This window comes from Thamnophis elegans, chromosome 5 (assembly GCF_009769535.1).
Source record: "Thamnophis elegans isolate rThaEle1 chromosome 5, rThaEle1.pri, whole genome shotgun sequence".
Lineage (NCBI taxonomy): Eukaryota > Metazoa > Chordata > Lepidosauria > Squamata > Colubridae > Thamnophis > Thamnophis elegans.
The window spans coordinates 23,747,498-23,767,968 of NC_045545.1; the positions used below are offsets into that span (position 1 = coordinate 23,747,498).

General features: G+C 35.9%; 1 protein-coding gene across 2 annotated transcripts in view; it reads left to right on the forward strand.

Moving 5' to 3' along the window:
• The window catches only part of NEGR1 (neuronal growth regulator 1), a 547,611-nt gene that overhangs the window by 359,591 nt on the left and 167,549 nt on the right, over window positions 1-20,471 (forward strand). For both annotated transcript variants that reach the window (XM_032218388.1, XM_032218389.1), the window contains exon 3: window positions 1,562-1,687. In XM_032218388.1, the coding sequence (XP_032074279.1) occupies window positions 1,562-1,687 (126 nt within the window). The remainder of the gene's footprint in view (window positions 1-1,561; window positions 1,688-20,471) is intronic.

The window sequence follows — 20,471 nt, forward strand, 5'->3', positions numbered from 1 at the left end:
TCCACTCACTTCAGCTGAGGCCTGGCTACCATTTACCTTTGATGCTATGTGAAATGATTTAACATATTACCCTCTGTTAGCAATCCCCTTGATAGAAAAAAAATGACCTTATTGGAAAATATTTATGTTCTAGCTAGGACAGCAATGATGGTCCAATTTCTAGTAAGAGGGAATGGGAAATCCTTGTTTCTTTTCCTTTACTTTCCTCTGCAGGAATAAAATTTCAAGAAGATATAAGTGACATTTTGTACGGGGCTATTGTAAGGTAACTTTGGAGGTTCTGTTGGCAAGACACTGAGCTTGTTGATCAGAAAGGTCGGCAGTTTGGCAGTTCAAATTCTTAGTGCCATGTAACGGAGTCAACTCCGGTTACTTGTCCCAGCTTCTGCCAACCTAGCAGTTCGAAATGCAAGTAGAAAAATAGGGACCATCTTTGGTGGGAAGGTAACAGCTTTCCATAGGCCTTTGGTGTTGAGTCATGCCGGCAACATGACCATGGAGATATCTTCAAACAGCACTGTCTCTTCGGCTTTGAAATGGAGATGAGCACCTCCCCCTAGAGTCAGGAACGACTAGCACATATGTGCGAGAGGAGTCTTTACCTTTACTTTTTATTGTAAGGTAAGTACTGGTTGAAATCAGGCATTCCTGGTTATAATCAAGCCATCCAAAGTAGTCCCACAGTGAGATGAGCAGCAAATATATTTAACAAATAAATAATCAGAAATAATTACTTCTTACAATGAAAAACTGAAAGATGAGAGCTCACATCTCTATCCACCTATAAGGTGGAAAGTAATACATGTTTGTGGGGATGTTGTACGTCCATGTCCTTCCTGGCTGTATGCAACCCCTGAAAGATGAGGAGTAAAGCTATATCCATTCAACTATGACGCCGCTATAATTTACAACTCAGCTCTGGGAAAGCCCAGGTTTCAACCTATGTTGTTCTATGAAATCCTTTCTGTAATCTTGGACCAGTCACTATTTTTCAGCCTAAACTAACTAATTAGACTTTTATGAAGATAAGATGAGTTGGATAAAATTCATGAACATTTATTACAGGGATACTACAGTAGTAAGTTTACTAGGGCAGATTCAAGTAAAGAATCTTTTTCCTCCAACTTCAGTACTGTGTAAAAGTAGACACAAAGTATTCAAATATAGAAACATTCCTCACAGAAAAAGTCATTCCTTGATATGTGATGAAACAATCAGAATTCCTGAAATACATGCAGCTCTGTAAGACTAAATGTTGTATTAACCAAAACACAATGTAGAATGCTAATAGAGCCCCTCAGATATAGTACTTCATGTTGAAGTTCTCAGTTTCAGTGGGTCATAAAATTTATTTTTCTGGATATTACAATTTTGGAACAAGGATGGTGGTTGTTTGGGATAATATGATATGAAATCCAATTCATCTGAAAGCTACTGGATCAGGAAAGGTACCTTATGGAAATATCCTATTGTTAACAATGATGACATTGTTGAATTAATTAGCTTAAAGGAATTTCATGAATAAGTAAATCTTTCATTGCTTTGTGTTCTTTTATTTCAGTTTCTCCAAAGATAAGTCATATCTCAAATGATATTGTGGCAAATGAAGGAAGCAACATCACATTGGCCTGCTTAGCTACAGGGAAACCTGATCCTTCCATCTCTTGGAGACATATTTCTCCATCAGGTATGCTTTAACAATTATTATTTTCCTTGTTCTCACTCTGTTGCATACAAGTCAACAAAAATAATACATTTGCTCAGGAACCTAGAATAGTGTTTCTCTGAGAAATTTGGAAGCAATAAAAAAATCTCGAAACCTGTTTGAAAATCGGTAATTAAATCCCACTCAATGAGACACAATGGTGAATCTTTCTGATGAAAGTGTCAGTAATTTTTTTAAAAATAGTGATTGAAACCTTTTTTTAACTTTAAGGTATTTTGTTTATTAATCACTTGTTTTTATGTATAAATTAAACAATTTTCTGGCCAAAGTATATGTATTATGTATAGAAAAATGAAAAAAAAAACTGAAGAAAAAATCACATTGGTTTTCAAATACAGTTTTTATACCAGCCATGATGCTAGCCCATTCTGTGGGCAAGATCTCTTCTTCAAATATCTAGGAATAATGGCACAATCCAACTTGCACAATTAGTAGACAAAAATGAAGTGACATATTGGTAGCATAGTATGAGACAGGCCATCTTTAGGTAAAGGCTGGCTGAGTAAGTACCAAAATTTAGAGGACATCAAATACTGCTCCTCCTGAATCATTCTAAAAATGATTCTAAAAAAGCAATTATTTCCAGTGGCTGAAGGTGGCACTATCAATCAATGTAGGTTAGGGGCCTCCTTTGCCCTTCAACCAGCACTGAAACAAGAACATTGCCCAGTTGTCCAAGTTTGGCCTTCCCTTGATGGAAGCAGCAAGGCAAGAAATTGTAGTCCTCTTGCCTGATTTATAGAATTATGTTTTTCCTCTGATAGGATATGGATGTTATACATTGTATTGAAATATGAAGAGTTATTTTGCATTTACCTGTAACAATGGAAAGAAAGTTAAGGAGATTCAATTAAGCAACCTTGAAAAGTGGCAATCCAGTATCATTATCTTATTACTTTGTACTGTATACCCCTTCAAACCCACGTGGATGCCGAGGCTCTTAATTTTTTAAATACACAGATTTGTTAAATGTATATGGTATGAGGATACTGTCATTATAATCATAAGCTCTGCTTTTCCCCACCCTTGAGTAAAATAGAAGTGTAAAATCTACTAGATAGCATCAAATAATGTCTTTGGCGCTGTCTACTGTAATGATTGTCTGGAGTTTTGCAGTCCAGATATGATGGCCTAACTTTCTATGGTACTCATTCAGTGAATGCATAGGCGCACATATATACGTATACATATATGTCTGTGACAATTCTCCACAACCAACTCACCATGGCCAATTCACCGCAGCCAACTTGTTATGTTGTGACTCAGCAGATGTCTGCTGTGAGTCTTTTCGGGATACAAGATTCATTATGCAGCTGGGGCTTGTTAGAGGCAGGTTTGGAGATAAAAGTACGGATGCTGCCACGCCCTAGTCACAGGAGTCAACGTTCCTTCGTGCGTACAACATTGCTTGATACACTTGGATAAGTGCTTTGGTGTTTCCTGTAACCCTGATTCAAGGCTACACTTGGAGGGTTCCACCACAAATGCGTGCACAATAAAAGCGCGCCTGACTAAACCGCGGTGTCTAAAGCGTGGTGACAAAACCGCGCGACAAATGAGCGACGAATTAGCCCTAAAGCGCGCCGACAAAAGCGTGCCGACAGAAGCGCGCTGTAACGTAACCCTAAACCTAACCCTAAACCTAACCCTAAACCTAACCCTAAACCTAACCCTAAACCTAACCCTAAACCTAACCCTAAACCTAACCCTAAACCTAACCCTAAACCTAACCCTAAACCTAACCCTAAACCTAACCCTAAACCTAACCCTAAACCTAACCCTAAACCTAACCCTAAACCTAACCCTAACCCTAACCCTAAACCTAAACCTAAACCTAACCTAACCCTAACCTCTTACCTTAAATTAAATCGCGCTTCTGTCGGCGCGCTGTTGTCGGCGCGCTGTTGTTGGCGCGCTTTTGACATCGCAGTTTTAGCACCGCGGTGTTGTCGGCGCGCTTATGACGTTCGCGCTTTTGTCGGGTCACGCACTTGGAGAAGTGCATTGCTTGTAAAAGTTGTTTTGTTTTTCATTCCGTTATCTAGTCAGAGACTGTATTTATGTTATTTTTGGGCTCAAAGCCAGTCTGAACCAAGAACTGATAAAAAGACTTCCTTTTAAGTTTATTCGTCTTGCCGTTTGTTAAGAGCCATGAAGGGGAGACAGAACATTGTTGCAAGACAACTTACTGCGAGACAAGGGTTACACTAAGATCAAAGAAATGGTGGACTAGTATCATTAAAGAAGGGATGAAAAAGGAGGGACAGAATGAAATCTGAATGACAAAAATTAAAATATTTTTATTTGTTTTAAATAATTAAATAGAATTATCAAATTGTCCCTCAAAGAGTTGTCCCGTGGTGAGTTGGCTGTGATGAGTTGACCGGAATGAGTTGGCTGTGGCAAATTTGTCCTGTTACAGCTACAGCTACATACATAGACACAGACACACATATACATGCACATGCAAAGACACATATACACAGATGGAAAGACAAAACCACATATTACAGATCTGCAAGTCATTGGCAGAGCCCTATGTTCAATAATACAATACAATAGCAAAGTTGGAAGGGACCTTGGAGGTCTTCTAGTCCAACCCCCTGCCTAGGCAGGAAACCCTATACCATTTCAGACAAATGGCTATCCAACATCTTCTTAAAGACTTCCAGTGTTGGGGCATTCACAACTTCTGGAGGCAAGCTGTTCCACTGATTAATTGTTCAGGAAATTTCTCCTCAGTTCTAAGTTGCTTCTCTCCTTGATTAGTTTCCACCCATTGCTTTTTCTTCTGCCCTCAGGTGCCTTGGAGAATAGTTTGACTCCCTCTTCTTTGTGGCAACCCCTGAGATATTGGAACACTGCTATCATGTTTCCCCTGGCCCTTCTTTTCATTAAACTAGACTCCAGTTCCCTATAATAAACATGCAAGGAAGATGATACTGGAAAATGAGTGCTATTTTTAATCTCATCTTGTAACTGGGAGTTAGTAAGGCTTTGGAGAATGGGAGAACAGCGGTTATCTTACTTCACTGTTCCACAGGTTCTGACATAAAAATGGTTGGCCTAAAGGGATGAAGCAAATAAAAGGAGATTCCCCATTTGAATATAGCTGGCTTCTGAATAACGATGGCCTTTCTGAAAATAATACTGTGGTTGCCCTCTTTTTCTTACAACAGATATACAGGTAGTCCTCAACTTATGACCATTCATTTAACCATTATTCGAAGTTGCAGCAGAACTTCAACAAGTGACTTGCGGTTTTCACACATGCAATTGTTGTAGCATCCCCAATTGTTATCTGATCAAAATTTGGCTCTTGACAGCTGGCATGTATTTATGATGGTTGCACTGTGCTATTGTTGTGTGATCACCATTTGTAACCTTCTCAGCTGACCTCTGACAAGCAAAGTCCATGAGGGAAGCTAGACTCACCTAATGACTGCATGGTTCACTTAATAACTGCAGTGATTTGCTTTACCACTGTGGCAAAAAGGTTGCAAAATGGGAAAAACTCACTTAACTACTGCCTTGCTTAGAAACAGAATTTTTGGGCTCAGTTGTGATCATAAGTCAAGGACTATCTTAAATGGCTTATAACAATTTTGTCCAATTGCCATGAAAAGTAACTCTGTTTTGGTTCTATCCTTATTTCTCTATTTCAGTCCTGTGCCTCCCTATCAGACCTAGATTTAATCCCCCTGGAAAGGGTCTAATGTGATTTAAGGCAACATCTGTTGGGTCAGGATAAAATTCTGTAAAATCCAGGCTTCTGTGTAACTCTGGAAGAAAATGGGATATTATCCTCTTTCCATTTTTTAATTCCAACAGCTGGATGATAAGATTCTAGAGATAATAGACACCTATCAAGACGAGTAGCCATTGAAAGGCTAACCTTTATTTTTTTTTAATTATCTCAACATAATAAGTCTTTCAAAATGATTCAAAATACATGATTTAGTCCTTGCTTAAATATGGGTGTTGTTTTTTTTCCGGTCACTGAACCCAATTTTTTCAAGTTACAATAGGAGCCAGGAAAAAAAAAGTGCTAGAAAGATTCCAATGCTTTAAAGCACAGATGGGGAAACTATGGGCCCTTTATGACTTGTGGATTTCAAATCCCAGCATGGCTAGCTCAGGCATTCTGGGAGTTTAAGTCCACAAGCCATAAAAGGGGCATAGTTCCTCAACCCTGCTTTAAAGAATCAACTTTAAAAGTAGCATCACCTCTTTTTTCTGATCTATGCACAAACCTTTTTTTTAAAAAAAAACAGTATCCTTCAATAAATAGCAGGAGTTGCTTTCAGTGAAGAGCAGGAGATGCAATTTGCAATGTTTCTTCCAAAACATTGTTTTAGAATCACTCATCATTCTACTGAATAAAACTAAATCTGATTCCAACCCTCTGGCTTTAGCTCATGATCTAACCCAATATGTTTGAGACTTATTTCTTCAAAATACTTCACCAACTGAAACAGAGGCATTAAAAGAAATATAATATAACCTCAAGATGAGCACATGGAAAATATTGGTTTTGCCTAGGATTTGAACTCTCTTTTCTGTTTTGCCCTTGTTAGAGTTACCTCCCCATCTCATTTTGGAGTAAATTAATAACAAAGAGCCACAAATGATTGTTATACAGCAATAAAATAAAATAACTCAGTATAATTTACCCCAGTTCATTTGGATCTTACTTAGTTTGACAAATATTTTGATATATTCTATGAATGTCATGTGGATATTACTGGTAGAGTCACATCCTGGTAGGATTGAAAGTAATGCTAATCAGCACTTTACTTTGCAAAGAGGGGCTTGAAAGAATTACTAATAGTGACCTTTCAAAGAGCAACAATTAAACCTTTTTAAGTGACCTCCAACTGAGTAGAAAAATCAGTTACATCATAAAGGTAGTCTTTAGCTAAATGTCAACAAAATTGTGTTGGGAACCTTGGGCAGTCTTCAAAGTGGGAGCTGAAGACAAGAGTTCACCTAATGGTGTTTTCTGTTAAAATTACATTAATGGAACCCTACTGCCATCTTGCAAATCCAGCAGAAAAGCAGGGATTTCCCCAGAAACTGGCTCTTTGATGAGACCAGCAGAGTCTTCAAGATTTCTTTAAGCTATAAGTCAATTAAACTCCCATCAAATCCGTAACATGTTTGTGTTTTTTGCAATGAGTCAACAGATAAATTTGGAAAATATGAGTGCAAGTTAAAAAGTTGTAAATGAAAGGGATGTAAAACCAATAAAAATAAATCCAGAGGTGGTGTTCTACCCGTTTGGACCAGTTTGCCTGAGCTGATAATGGAAATTAGGCATGGCCCCGCCAACCCGTCTGGCATCCCATTTAGCCCCCCCCCCCTTTTTTTTGCCAAAAGCGCATGCACAAAAGGGTGTGTGAATGCATAGAGGTCACATTTGCGAAGGTAAGTCAATACCACCCCTGAATAAAGTTCTTGAACAAATATTACAGAAAAGCAAGTGATTGCCTTACACTTTGAAATAATAACGCCAGACACAAAATTAAAGATTTAAAAGGAATGGGAAAGTTATGTCATAGTGTAATTAATGGAACTGTAAGAAAACAAAACATATTGGGAGTCTAAATGTGAACCTGGTGATTCATAAAATGTAATCTTGTTACCAAGTGAAGGTGTCAGTTACTCGAAGCCTCTTTTATCTATAGTATGTACAGTATAACCAGTGGCAAATGGATTGACATCCAAAGCACTTTTCACTCACTGGGGCCAAATAAACATTCACAACAGGATGAGCAACAACTTCCTGTTGGTAATCCAAAGTGGGCCTTCAGATCAAGGTTATCTGATTAAAGGCTTTATATAATGAGTATTGTGGTTGCTAACATCCTCATTTTTGCAGTTGGACAATTGTCCAAACTTAATGGAGATTGCAGTCAGTTGGAATTGACACAAACAATTGCCTCTTTTTTACCTGGAAACAAGGCTTTCATGGAATTCATTATTGCAAGGTATAGCTTGGGAAGCTTTGTTTTTAACTCTGTTAAAACTCAATCAACAATAAGAACAGCTTCAGCTCCTTAGTCTGTTTTATATTAAATTTCATTCAGGAGCTCAAGATGGTATTCAGATCAGTTTTTCTTCTAATATTTCCTCACAACAAGAGCCCTATGAAGTTGGTTGGTCTGAGAGAGAATGATTTGCCAAAAAAAAACTATCATATGAACTAGTTCATCATGGCAGATAATGGACAGTAGTGGCATGTGTTTTAGTACTGTGTCTCACAAACACAAACACACACAAGTGTATACATTCATATGAGCACTGGAACAATAAAGCCATACATAAAATGGAGCAAAATTATTACAATCTTCACATGGATTTAGCATCACTTCCATAAGTAAATGCCAAGATGACCAAATCCTTAAAACTAGGACATATCTTCTGAATTTTTAGTAGTATCAGTTTTGTCAGAGACTCTGACCTGAACTTGACCAAGGTTATTCCAACACTTTAATGTGGTTGTAAGTCAAGGCCTACCTGTAACTCCTATAGCTAAGTGGAAAATTAAGCATCTACAAATTTATTTATTTTTAATCAAAGGTAAAATTAAAAAAAAAAGTTTTAAAGGCATCAGAATTTATTCCAAATGGTCAGCGAGATAACAAAGTAATGGGAATATGTGTAGCAGAAAGAAATTTCCTAGCTTGAAAAAAAAGTAGACACAAAAACACTATGAGAATGGTGTGGAAAATCAAAGGTCTTTTTGGAGCAGACTGCTGTGATCATTGCCTCCTGAATGTCTGAGGTAACATATAAATATATTTAGCACATTATATATCTGACTGGCATTTCTCCAAAAATGTTCTACCAGGTGAAATAAAATTGGGACAAGCAATTTTATGTTTTTGTCCTCTGTACTCTAGACTAATAATGTCCACAGTGATCCAGTCTCACTGCTAATTCAGGCAAATAGTTTGAATACAATGGTAAACTATATTCTTTTAGAAAGCTGATGCCACTGAAAAAATCTAGATGCTGGGTATAAACATGAAGTTTGCTAATGTAATGCCAAAATCAAGATTTGGTTTTGTGTATATCAGTAGAGAATATAAATACTTCAGGGGCCTTGTGAAATAAGCAGAAAGTAGATCAATCATAATGTTCTCCCCAGATTTGAAGGGGTGACTGCAAGAAAGCAGGTGATATATATTCCATGCTGCTAAGCAAGATGTTGGCTAGCTACCATCCTGGTAGTTTCTTTCTATGAAAATTTCCTCAGATGTTCTATCAGTACTTACAACTATTGAAGAGATGTATTAACAAATGACAACACTGCTGCCTTAGCACACAAAGGAAAATATTGCAATATCAAGGATATAAACTATTTCACCATTTTGTCAGATAGTTAGATAGAAAAGGAGATATTCTTGCCTGGTGAGAAGACTCATGGATACCATGAATAGAGGACATGGAAAAGAAGGGCTAGGTACATTTGGTGGACCCAATAATCGATGCTTGGCACAGCTGGAAATGCAAATGGATGACAATATAGAACTTAGTCACATTTGTCAAGCTAAACATTTAATCAAACATTAAAAGGGAAATCCAAAATGCAATAACACTTTTGCTATGTCTTTCCTACTGATGAAACAAAGATACTAGAGAATTTGGGTTTTTGTTGAAACTATTAAAGCTATCTTCTGCATATTACAGTGTATACAGGCAGAGAATAGAGGCCTGTAAGTAGATCATATTATATTCACAAATTTATATCTAAGTAGGACAATCAAGAATATGTAGGGTATCTGATGGTACCACAAACAACCATGATTTGTCTGCTTTTAGGAGCAAGTGCTGATGGTAAACTGCAAGCATATCAGGTACAACCTCTTCTTTTTATATTCTTGACCTCATCTGTTGATCTATGGGTTGTGAGAACACTGCTCAGTTTGTTTCAGCTGCTCATCATGAACACATTTCAAGTTAGGCTTGAGAAAATCCATACAGGAACATAAGTTACAATCTAAGAACAACATAGTTTTGATTTGTTTTGTGCATTGTATTGTATGCAAAAGAACAGGTGCAAGCTTTTGATCCAGTTTCTCCTCGCTCTCAAAGCATATTTAAAACTTTTACTTTTTCACCCAATCAACTAAATTATAATTGGGTGATACTGTTGCAAAATATGGTCCAAAATATATTCTCTTAGTATGTTTTCTTAACATGTCTGTGGTATGGGTGAATATTGTGGAATAATAAGGAGCCGAGGTGGCGCAGTGGTTAAATGCAGCACTGCAGGCTACTTCAGCTGACTGCAGTTCTGCAGTTCGGCTGTTCAAATCTCACCAGCTCAGGGTTGACTCAGCCTTCCATCCTTCCGAGGTGGGTAAAATGAGGACCCGGATTGTTGTTGGGGGCAATATGCTGACTCTGTAAACCGCTTAGAGAGGGCTGAAAGCCCTATGAAGTGGTATATAAGTCTAACTGCTATTGCTATTGCTAACTGCTAATTGGAAGCAGAATGGTTTCAAAAAATTCTGAATATGCATTCGGCACTTAAAAGATTGTCTCGTAAATGGTCCTACAAAATCTCTATGAATTGTTGCAGCAAGGCAGGCCATTGCCTTGGACAACGAAATACTGTTTTGTCATCTGAATATATTGGCAACATTCAGAGCAACTCATTTCAAACTAATTTCTTGATCTATTCTCAGTCATTAAGCAAAACTATAAACTAAATACCTTCAATTCTTATTACTCCCAGATATCTATCACATAGCTCTGCTAAGCTCTTTGTATGACCTTGCAGTTTAGACAGTATGGTGAGTCTCAATCCCCAAATAATACAATAACTGTAAAATGTAAATATAAATTTGAGTACTAATTAAAATACACAAAGTGTATTCTTCTTGTGGAATAATAAGGAGCCGAGGTGGCTCAGTGGTTAGGGTGCAGTACTGCAGGCCACTTCAGCTGACTGTTATCTGCAGTTCAGTGGTTCTAATCTCACCGGCTCAAGATTGACTCAGCCTTCCATCCTTCCAAGGTGGGTGAAATGAGGACCCAGACTGTGGGGGCAATATGCTGACTCTGTAAACCGCTTAGAGAGGGCTGAAAGCCCTATGAAGCGGTATATAAATCTAACTGCTATTGCTATTGCTATTGCTATTGCTTGCATTTATACTGCAGATTTCCAGGTGAAATATCACTGTTTGCCTTTCAAATCTTTCATCAATGTAATATACAGTATTGTTACAGTTTTTTAAAAAAAATAATGACTGGTTGCTTATCTAGAGCAAATGGTTTTTAGAGAGGCTCCCTGATTATGTTCCATAAAGTGTATTTTCTGCAGGCATCTTTTAAAATCTACATTAAATCTACAAAATCATATAAATTTGGTGTGCACAAGTAAGCATGGCACAGTTTATTTTGACTTGTAACTTTTTGTGCTATTGCAAGCTTATTCACGTTTGCCTCCACTACAGATTACAGCTGTATGCTACCTTTAGCAACCACACCCAGGGAAGGCAGGCTTTTCAGATTCACTTTTTGCCTCTGTTAAAAGAGTTTGTTGGTGTTGTTTTCATTTCACGAAATAGCTGATCTCTCAGTGCATCATTTAATATTTTATCAGATTTGTGATCCTTTGTTATATTCAATGGTCAATGTTCAGATAGCTTACTAAATTCATCTGCATATGTAATTTTCTCTTTCCAATTTCATTATTGTAACTTAAATATTCTGCAGTCAGTTTTACCACCACCCTGGAAGTTTTTGGGGGGTCACAAACTTAATACCAAAATTGTATGTTTTGCCTTCTATAAAACAGGCATATTTTTTCAACATTCCTCAATTGTTCATGTTTCTCTGCATATAATGTTAATGCTCTGTGACAGATCAAACAGATTTTCAGCTGCTTGCTGAAACTTTTTGAAGAACTAACCATAATAAGCCTGCAAGAATGACGTTTACAAGCAGTCACAGTAGTAGATTAATATATGCACAATTAATTCATGATAAAAATAACCCAGTACATGACAATTTCTGCAGTTCCCGTGTGTTCCAGATATTTGTTGGACATTTACTGATCAAATTAGGCTAAGGGAATGTATGTAGCAAGATTAAGAACTGTTTTCAGATTTATTAGTGAGGGATGAAATAATTTTGAGTAGAAATTATGTACGTAGCTCCAGGTTTTTTTTTAATCTTGTTCGTTGGCAGAGGTTGATTGCACTTTTTTTAGAAAAAAAACTGATAGTCTAATATGAATGAAAATAAACTATAAAGTTATTTTAACTTAGTACATAAATTAGAGCATGCAGCTTTAATGATACTTGTTTAACTTGCAGTCATTATGTAAATTCTGTATTATAAATATTCATTATCCAAAGCTATTATGTAAATCCACCAAATCTACACATTTAGTGTAACACTAGAAGGAACATGGAGCTGAAGCTTGTAATCTGGAAATCTTATATTCTTAAAATGTCATTTGAATAAATTGCAGGTATTAGTTATTTTGTTCTGACATTTAAGTACAAAGTGCAACATCAATAGCTGAAGAATGAAATTGGAATCTTTAAGAAATGGGTTGTCTAAGGCATAATTATGATTCTTAATGCTAGCATGAGCAGTGTGCTTATTGTTTTAGATCTACATGTGAGCATGTAGCTAGAAATTCAGATTGTGGCAACACAATCCAATCTTTTTGAACTTTCCAAGAAGTATTACATTACACTTTATTTTAGAATTGGTTTACTTCATCACATCATTTCACAGATTATTTTGTATGATGGTGTATAACTTCGTGATGTGGCATAGACAACCAGCCATTGTTTGTTTCTTATCTTTATGCAGCTACTAGCTATCCTCTACAACATTGTGTTGAAATATTAATCAAGTTGACGGCTAGATATTGTAGTATTTTGATTTGGCACAAATGGTTAAAAGGATTACATGGACACATGCTGAGGACATGTCAAGTTGTTGCTCTGAAGCAATGTTAATTTATAAATAAATTAACATACTTGCTTAATCACCAGGCTATTCTTGTAAATTCTACTCTATTGTCAAAGTGAATGAATCATTTAATCTGACATGTATTCAAAGAAACCCTTTTTGTCTTCATTCTGATTTCTTCATTAGTCAGAAATTTTAAAGCTGAATTTACTTTTATTTACTTTTAAGGATATAATTCAAAAGCTTTCTCCTTCACTTTGCATTTTAGTGAATACATTTTAAAAGTTTTTTCTTCATTGTATGCCCTAGTAATATAAAACAATTAATTCAATGAATAAGCCATAATTCATCAGAATAAGCTTGTAAGTGAGAAGCATAATCTTTTATATTCTTGATAGCATCTGTTTATTGGGGCATGGGATATTCATTGATAAATTTCAGATATCAGGAAATATTGTTGTAAAGACACACTCCATGGGAATCAAAAATACCCCATGATAATGAATGGACCACAGCCAAGAAGTTTGAGTATATTAGTGATAAAGTTCATTGATCTAATTGTGGTACATATTTTCTGCATGTTTTTCATTGGAGCCACTTCAGAACCTTGGGGTCTTTCAATAGCAACAGCAATTAGATTTACATACCACTTTACAGAGCTTTTACAGCCCACTCTATGCAATTTATATATTGTCATCATATTTCCCCCAACAATCTGGGTCCTCATTTTACTCACCTTGGGAGGCTGGAATGCTAAGTCAACCTTGAGCTTGGTGAGATTTGATCTGCCAAATTACAGGCAGTTGGCAGTCAGCAGAAGTATTCTGCAGTACTGCAATCTAACCACTGCACCGCAGCGGCTCTTATATTTTATATTTCAAACTATGCCTTCCCTTTGAAATAATATTATAACTAATTCAGAGTTATGTTTGGCATTACATCTGCATAACATTCTGGATAATCGGTTGCAAGCTGCACGATAATATACAAATTCCTTAGCAATATAAGGGCAATTAAAATTATTATGGGGGAAAGTAAAAGCTCCTTCTCTTTCCATTTGTCTCTCCTTTCATGATCCATCCATCATGCAACTGTTGTTTTATTTCTGAAATATAACCACTATAACATGTTCATGAGAAGCATAGTACAGTTCATCCTAAACAAGCCAGGTCATCCTAAATTTCTACTATTTTATAGTCATAGATCAACATTTTCACTTGGCATTTTCATACAAAATGTGGTGCTGAAATCTGCAAAGAAAATGAGTTATGTTTAAAAATTATAATTGTGCTTATAACTGATGTCAAAATTGGGAACCACTTTATATCTTTCTTTATATATTTTTCTATTTCTTTTGTGTTTTTTTCATTTTCTTCCTTTCTCTTTTTAAATCTTTTAGTTTGCATTAATTCTTATAGTTAAAATTTCAGTAAAAATTACATATATAAAAAAAGAAACAAGACTAATCAATGAGGCATGTCGTATTGGCTGTTACTGTCAGAATTTGTTGCAAAAATCAAATTCAGAAAGTACACACAGATAACAAATGTGACTAATTTACATGAGTAAATGTACAATACCAGGAGTGGTTCTTCAGTTTCAGATCAGAGCAGCAGTTCCAGACTAGTTTCATTTCCAGCAGAGCTGGAAACTACTACTACAACTACTACTTCTACTAGCTTAATACAGACAAAGAGAACCTCTTCTATACAGGGCAGTTAGGCTAAGCCTAACAGTTAAGCCTAAACCATGCCCAGGAACCTAGCTGTCTCCAGCAAATACTGTTTCAGTTTCTAAACAGCCCACATTGCCTGACCTGTTACCATGCCTATTCATTGGCTAACCATGTTACCATGTCTCTGCCAGTCATGAATATTCCGACAGTTACACATTTTATGTTATGATTTGGAACTCTGTGATAGATAGCTTTCTTGCAGTCTTGTAGAAAATCTATCAAGTAATCTAGATAATCTCTATATGGTCAGTGTTTCTGTGAGGTTGTGACAACTAATCAAAGGATGAAAATTAAAAAGAAGGGCAAATATAGTGTGTGAGTATATGATTAAAGAGAAAGCATTTCTCTTTGAAAGGAAAGGTCATGTGCTTGTTCTGATCCTTATCACTAATTTCAAATATATGGTCAAGCAGAAGGCATGATCAATGTGCATTACGCTTTCTATCTATGATAATTGGAGTGGTCCACATAGAATTCTTTAAGGAATAGAATTCTTTATTGGCCAAGTGTGATTGGACAAAGTAATAAATATGCAAGAAGTATCATTTGCATGCTTTGCTTGACTTTTAAATTACACATCCCTAGTTAAAGGATTACACTGAAGCTCCCTGGACTGTTTTTATTTACTTGAAAATAAATACACATGACGCTGATTTCATTGGACCTCCATGTTCAGGGAAGCAAAATTCAAACATTTCCCCCTGAGCAATTTCATACATCTATTTCTTTTCACATAAACAAAAGCTATGCAGGATGTGGCATGTTCTGTAACAAAACTATTTGTATATTAACATATCCTGTGAAAGATCCTGTCTTACTTTCTATGTGATGCATGTTTTTATTGGAAGCCCATTGGTCAGATTCTTTTTTCAAGTGTTGCTTCTCATTTGTTTTAGCAAATAATAAAAAATCTACATGCTCGCTTATATAAATATCCTGAAGCAGTGGTTTAACTTTCCCTTCCTTTAATCTTCAGGTCCTTATAAATGATCAATTCTCATTAAATCTTTGACTTTGATTTAACTATGTTATTAAAATGATGATATTTCATTAAACCTATGTATTATTTTCCTGGTTTGTATCAGATCATTGCAAACCATGTTTTATAATTATAATGAATCATAATCAAAATAGCTTATTACATTGACAGCAACAGAAAAAAATGGAATATTTCTCACCTCTTGCATCGACCTATACTATATTATTCCTGGCAGTGGTAGATTTTGACATCATCTCCATCCATTCACTTCCTCTTATCCATTTTTTTAATAATTTTTGTTATATGTCCTTTCTGCCTATTAAACAGAAACAGTTATCTGTAGCCTACATATATAATTGAAGAACATTGTTGTCAGACAGAGACAAGTGTGGCATAAGATAAACAGCAGGTAAATGAACCTTGATAGTTGAAATGGATAGGGGAAAGGAGGGGAGGATAGGATAGGATCTATATAGGCTGACTTGTAAACCCTATATAATCTACAAAGCATGTGGCTTAAATTTTAAAATAACAGGCAAAAATATGAACCGGAAACTGTTGATGATATTGCAAATAAATAACTTCAAGCTATTAGGTGCTAAAACTCTGGGCCTGACATTGCTCTGAATGAAAATGGGAATCTCAAGGCTGATTACACAGTTGAAAGTGACAAAAAAACTTCCTATGTGAAAAATATTTGAGCTTGCTTACTGTTTTCCTAATTTCTGTGATGAAAATTAAAATAATTTTTTGACAGAAAATCACAATCATCTAATTCAATTGCAAGTTCAAGGATGGGCTATTGCAGAAATTAAAGCTCCTCTTTCCAAGCAGATATACTCCCGTGGCAAAAATTTAGGTGTTTTGTAATCTGACACATGGACAAGAGAAGAGATTCTTCATTTTATGTTGGTACTATACAGAAAATGGGTGAAATGAAAACAATAATATTAACTGCTAAAAATGAAAGTAAGGATTCTAGCAACTTTCCAGATATGTTAGTGAAGACAAATTAACAAAGTAAAATCTAGGAATTATAACACTTGGCACAGCAAGAAGCAGCAAATACCACCAATTTATAAATCAAAGCTCAGAAATGGCCAACATCCAGATTGGAATCCCAACTCTGTTGCCCTTCAGAAGTGTACAATTCAATACAGTCTCATCAATAACCTCATTTTTGAGGACTTCAGGAAATCAATGTCTAAACATCTGAAGGACCCCAAGGACAGGAAGATTGAGGGCTTCTTGCTACTTCATGGAGCAAACATTAAATGAAGTGGAGATGATGTTTTACTTAGATATATGGTTTATATTCCAGCTTTTAAGATACTAATCTTTTAGCTGTATAATGAATAAAATAAATATAATAAATAAAATCATGATAATTGTCATGAGAGGAAACAAGACAGCTCACCACAGCAAGGACAAGCAATTAACTGTCTTTTTTCATATTCCTTCCTATGTAACAGTAACATGAAGAGAAAATAGCTTTTTGCAATCACAGCTTTATGAAATTTCAAATGGGTTTGATGAAAAGTCATAGGAAGAGTGTTTAAAAGGAACCAAAAATTGTTGTTTCCCTGGAAATAAATTATTTAAATTAACTGATTCCTCTACTTCAATTCTAAGGAAAAACAATGTTTTGTGTTTTTCTGGGGTATATTTATTTCTTTATAACATTTTTTTCTTTCTTATCTGAATCTCTTTGTCCTCTTTGTAATGTGTAAGTAGACTTGTTACTAATAAAAATTCTGTCTGATTCTTGATAAGAGATTTTCTGAAGGCCAAGTTTGAGAAATCATAAGGGAATATACAAAAGCATTTCAGATACTGTGTTCAAAGTTCAAAAATTAAGTATAAAAACAAACATGTTTTTTTCTAGGAAGAGAATTATAATTATAAATAGCTCAGATTAAAATATAATTAATTTTCTGCATCATGTAGTGATTAAAGACACTTCTGTAAAAATAAAAAGGGATAGAATAACCTTAATCTGTCAGAGTAAATTCAACATATATTTTTTGTAATATACCAAATGTTTGAATATTATTATCAAACCGGATTGCATAAATCTTGATTGACCACTAGCTGACAGCAAGCAAGATACTGGATATCTATCCTTTGTTTCTATCTAATGGTTCTCCAGATTCTATAGTCCAGGCCTGGTGACAATAAATTTCGTAATAGATTTAATATGTAATTAAGCATTAGCTTTGTTTTTTCATCTTGTAGGAATATGCATCTTCCATTACCAGATTCCAGTTCTGTTCAAGAGACTGTGTGCACCATAACTGTATTTTAGCAATCCCTATTATTTCTGGACAGTGCAGAAGCTCTGGAGATATATTACTCTAATGTATCATCATAGCAGTGTCATTCTGAAGATATATCACTGTAATACTTCAGAACACTCAAATGATAGAGTGTTCTGAAGTATTACTATGAGTTGATTCAATTCAATTATTGGACAAAAAGCATTAATAGACAACTGCATGGAGAACAAGAAAGAATGTTCCCTTTATAAGTCCTCTTACAGGATATTAATGCAGAAATGTGATCATCCTATTGGGTTGTTCTATGTTCCATGCAATACCATAAAACATTTGCATTGCAGTCAACTATTGTTAAAGAGGAAGTATCAGGTGAAATGTATGTTTGTAGCAAGCAACAAAGAATACAGCCTAAATTAGGGCTTTGGAAAAGATCTGATAGATTATTTTGATGAAACTTCCAGTTATAGTATTGTGTTTGTTTATTTTTCTGCTTGGTCTGTGTGATTGCAGGTGTGTGCAAAATCAGAAATGCACCTGCAGAAATGTTACTGCACCAAGGACATTCAGAAGTAGTATCCAATAAACACCTTATAAAGAAAAGTAAAATCCTATATCCTTTATGTGGTTTTAATATTGTGTGTGTGTGTGTGTGTATACATTCCTAACACCCCAGGGAGGTGTTCTGTTAAGATACAGCCTGTTGTGCCTTAAAATGGTTTCTACTGTACTGCCATAAAATGGCTTCTACTGTACAGCAATGTGGAATTGCCATGGTAATGACTTCACAGTACTCCACAAGGGGGCTCCCTCTGGTAGCCGGGGGGGGGGGGGGATCCAACATTAGAAATTATGTTTGCTGGAAATGTTTTCTCCCTATAAATAAATACCCAGGCAACACCAGGTTATCAACTAGTTTCATTTAAAAACTGAAGGATATAAATACCACAGTGAAGAATTTGGAGAAGGAGCTTCTCCAAATGAAAATGAAATAGATCAAAGGCCATGCCTGAATGTCTATTAATAGCATTATATGAAAATAAGGAATGGACTATTCCTCACAGGATCAGGAAAGGATTTGCAATTCAGGATGTCGGCAGGAACCACCTCTTCCCAATTCTGCTACAGTAAATCTTATTTGTGTTAGGAAGTTTCTCAAACACAAACCACTTTCCTCTCACACCCTGCTAAGGTGCCTCTCTGCTCAACTTTTATGGCCACACATACAAGCCTGACTAGGTAGAGTCTGAAAGGCACAAAGTGCACTAGCAACACAGGTGCTGGCCATTTTGCAGACAACCTGCTCTCTCACAGCAAGGTTTCTATTCTACTAAATTACCATTGAACACAGATAGGCTTCTTCTTTGTTGGAATTTTACTCAAGTATTTTAGGCTGCAGTTTCTAGTGATTAAAGTACATGTATCCATTATGGAAGTATCTGTGAGAGATAGTCGTATAGATATATAGTTATGAAGATCTTTTGTGGATCACATTTTACTGTTTTCCTACCTCCCCCATTAGGACTACCTGATCTGGGCTGCAAACATCCAGTTAGACTCTAGAACAGGATTCTCCAACCTGGGCATCTTTAAGACTTGTGGACTTCAACTCACAGAATTCTTCAGCCAGCTGCTGGCTGATGAATTTGAGAGTTGAAGTCCACTATTCTTAATGTTGCCGAGGTTGGAGATCTCTGCTCTAGAAGACACCAAAGAGACATGGAAAATCCTCTTTGTCCTTATTTAGTGATTGGATATTTTGAGTAACACTCCTGATCCAAACATTTATAAAGTGCTTTTTTTAATATAACCATACCCACACTGGTGACTCAACTATGTACTTCAGAGATCAAAAGTAATAATCCAATACATAAATATCAATGTCCCTCACCAAAAATGTTTTAAAATCATTGTTGTATAGTATCAACCCCCCCTATACTATATATACATACATATCTTTATGAAATTTTACTCTTCAGATTATGGCTATTTTTCCCCAGACAACAAAGAATTTATCTCAGGTATCTTCATAGCATTTTTTTGATGTTCTAGGGAAATCATGTAAAACAATTCAGTGATTTTATTTGATGAGCCCTGACATACCTCCCTTATGCTATCATTATTCTGCTGGCAGGCAACAGCTTGATTATGGGCACCAGCAATGCGCTTATCTTCCAGGTGAGAGATGGGGGAACGAGGTGAAACATCTGTTCCCTGCAGTTAAGTTGGAATGGTTCTGGAGACTTGCCAGGAAATTTGAGTGGCAAACAGCACCACGAAAAACCGACTGTGATTTGGCTAGGAAGAGCCAAAAACTCTCAGGATTTTTTATATGCTAGGAAAGAGAAATTAGGCCATTAGGCCATTATGAATAATTACCCTGTCCTGTTGAATGCTATTTATCTCAATCTCAGTCTGTGCCCTGGATTTTACATTTGCTTTCATGTTATAGAAGAGGTAAATGAGAATAGTCATCAGTGCCCAGAAAGAGACTCTTTCATCCTCTCCCCAATCATGGATTGAATATACTCTACTGAATACAGCTTTAAAAAGTATTACGTTAATTGAGAGCCACATGTCTTGCAAAATTTCCTGATGATGTTTCATAGCACTATGAACATAATGTTAATTTTTCAAGTTTGCTCATAAAGATCAGGAAATGTGAGACAAATTAAAGGAGAGGTAACCTGTAAAACAAAACAAAAAAAGGATTTTTTTTCTGCAGACCGGACAACTTTAATATTTTGATTGGTTAAAATCAGCGTATGTTTTGCTTTTTATCACAGATCTTTTTTCAGAAAAAAATTACCTATCCCT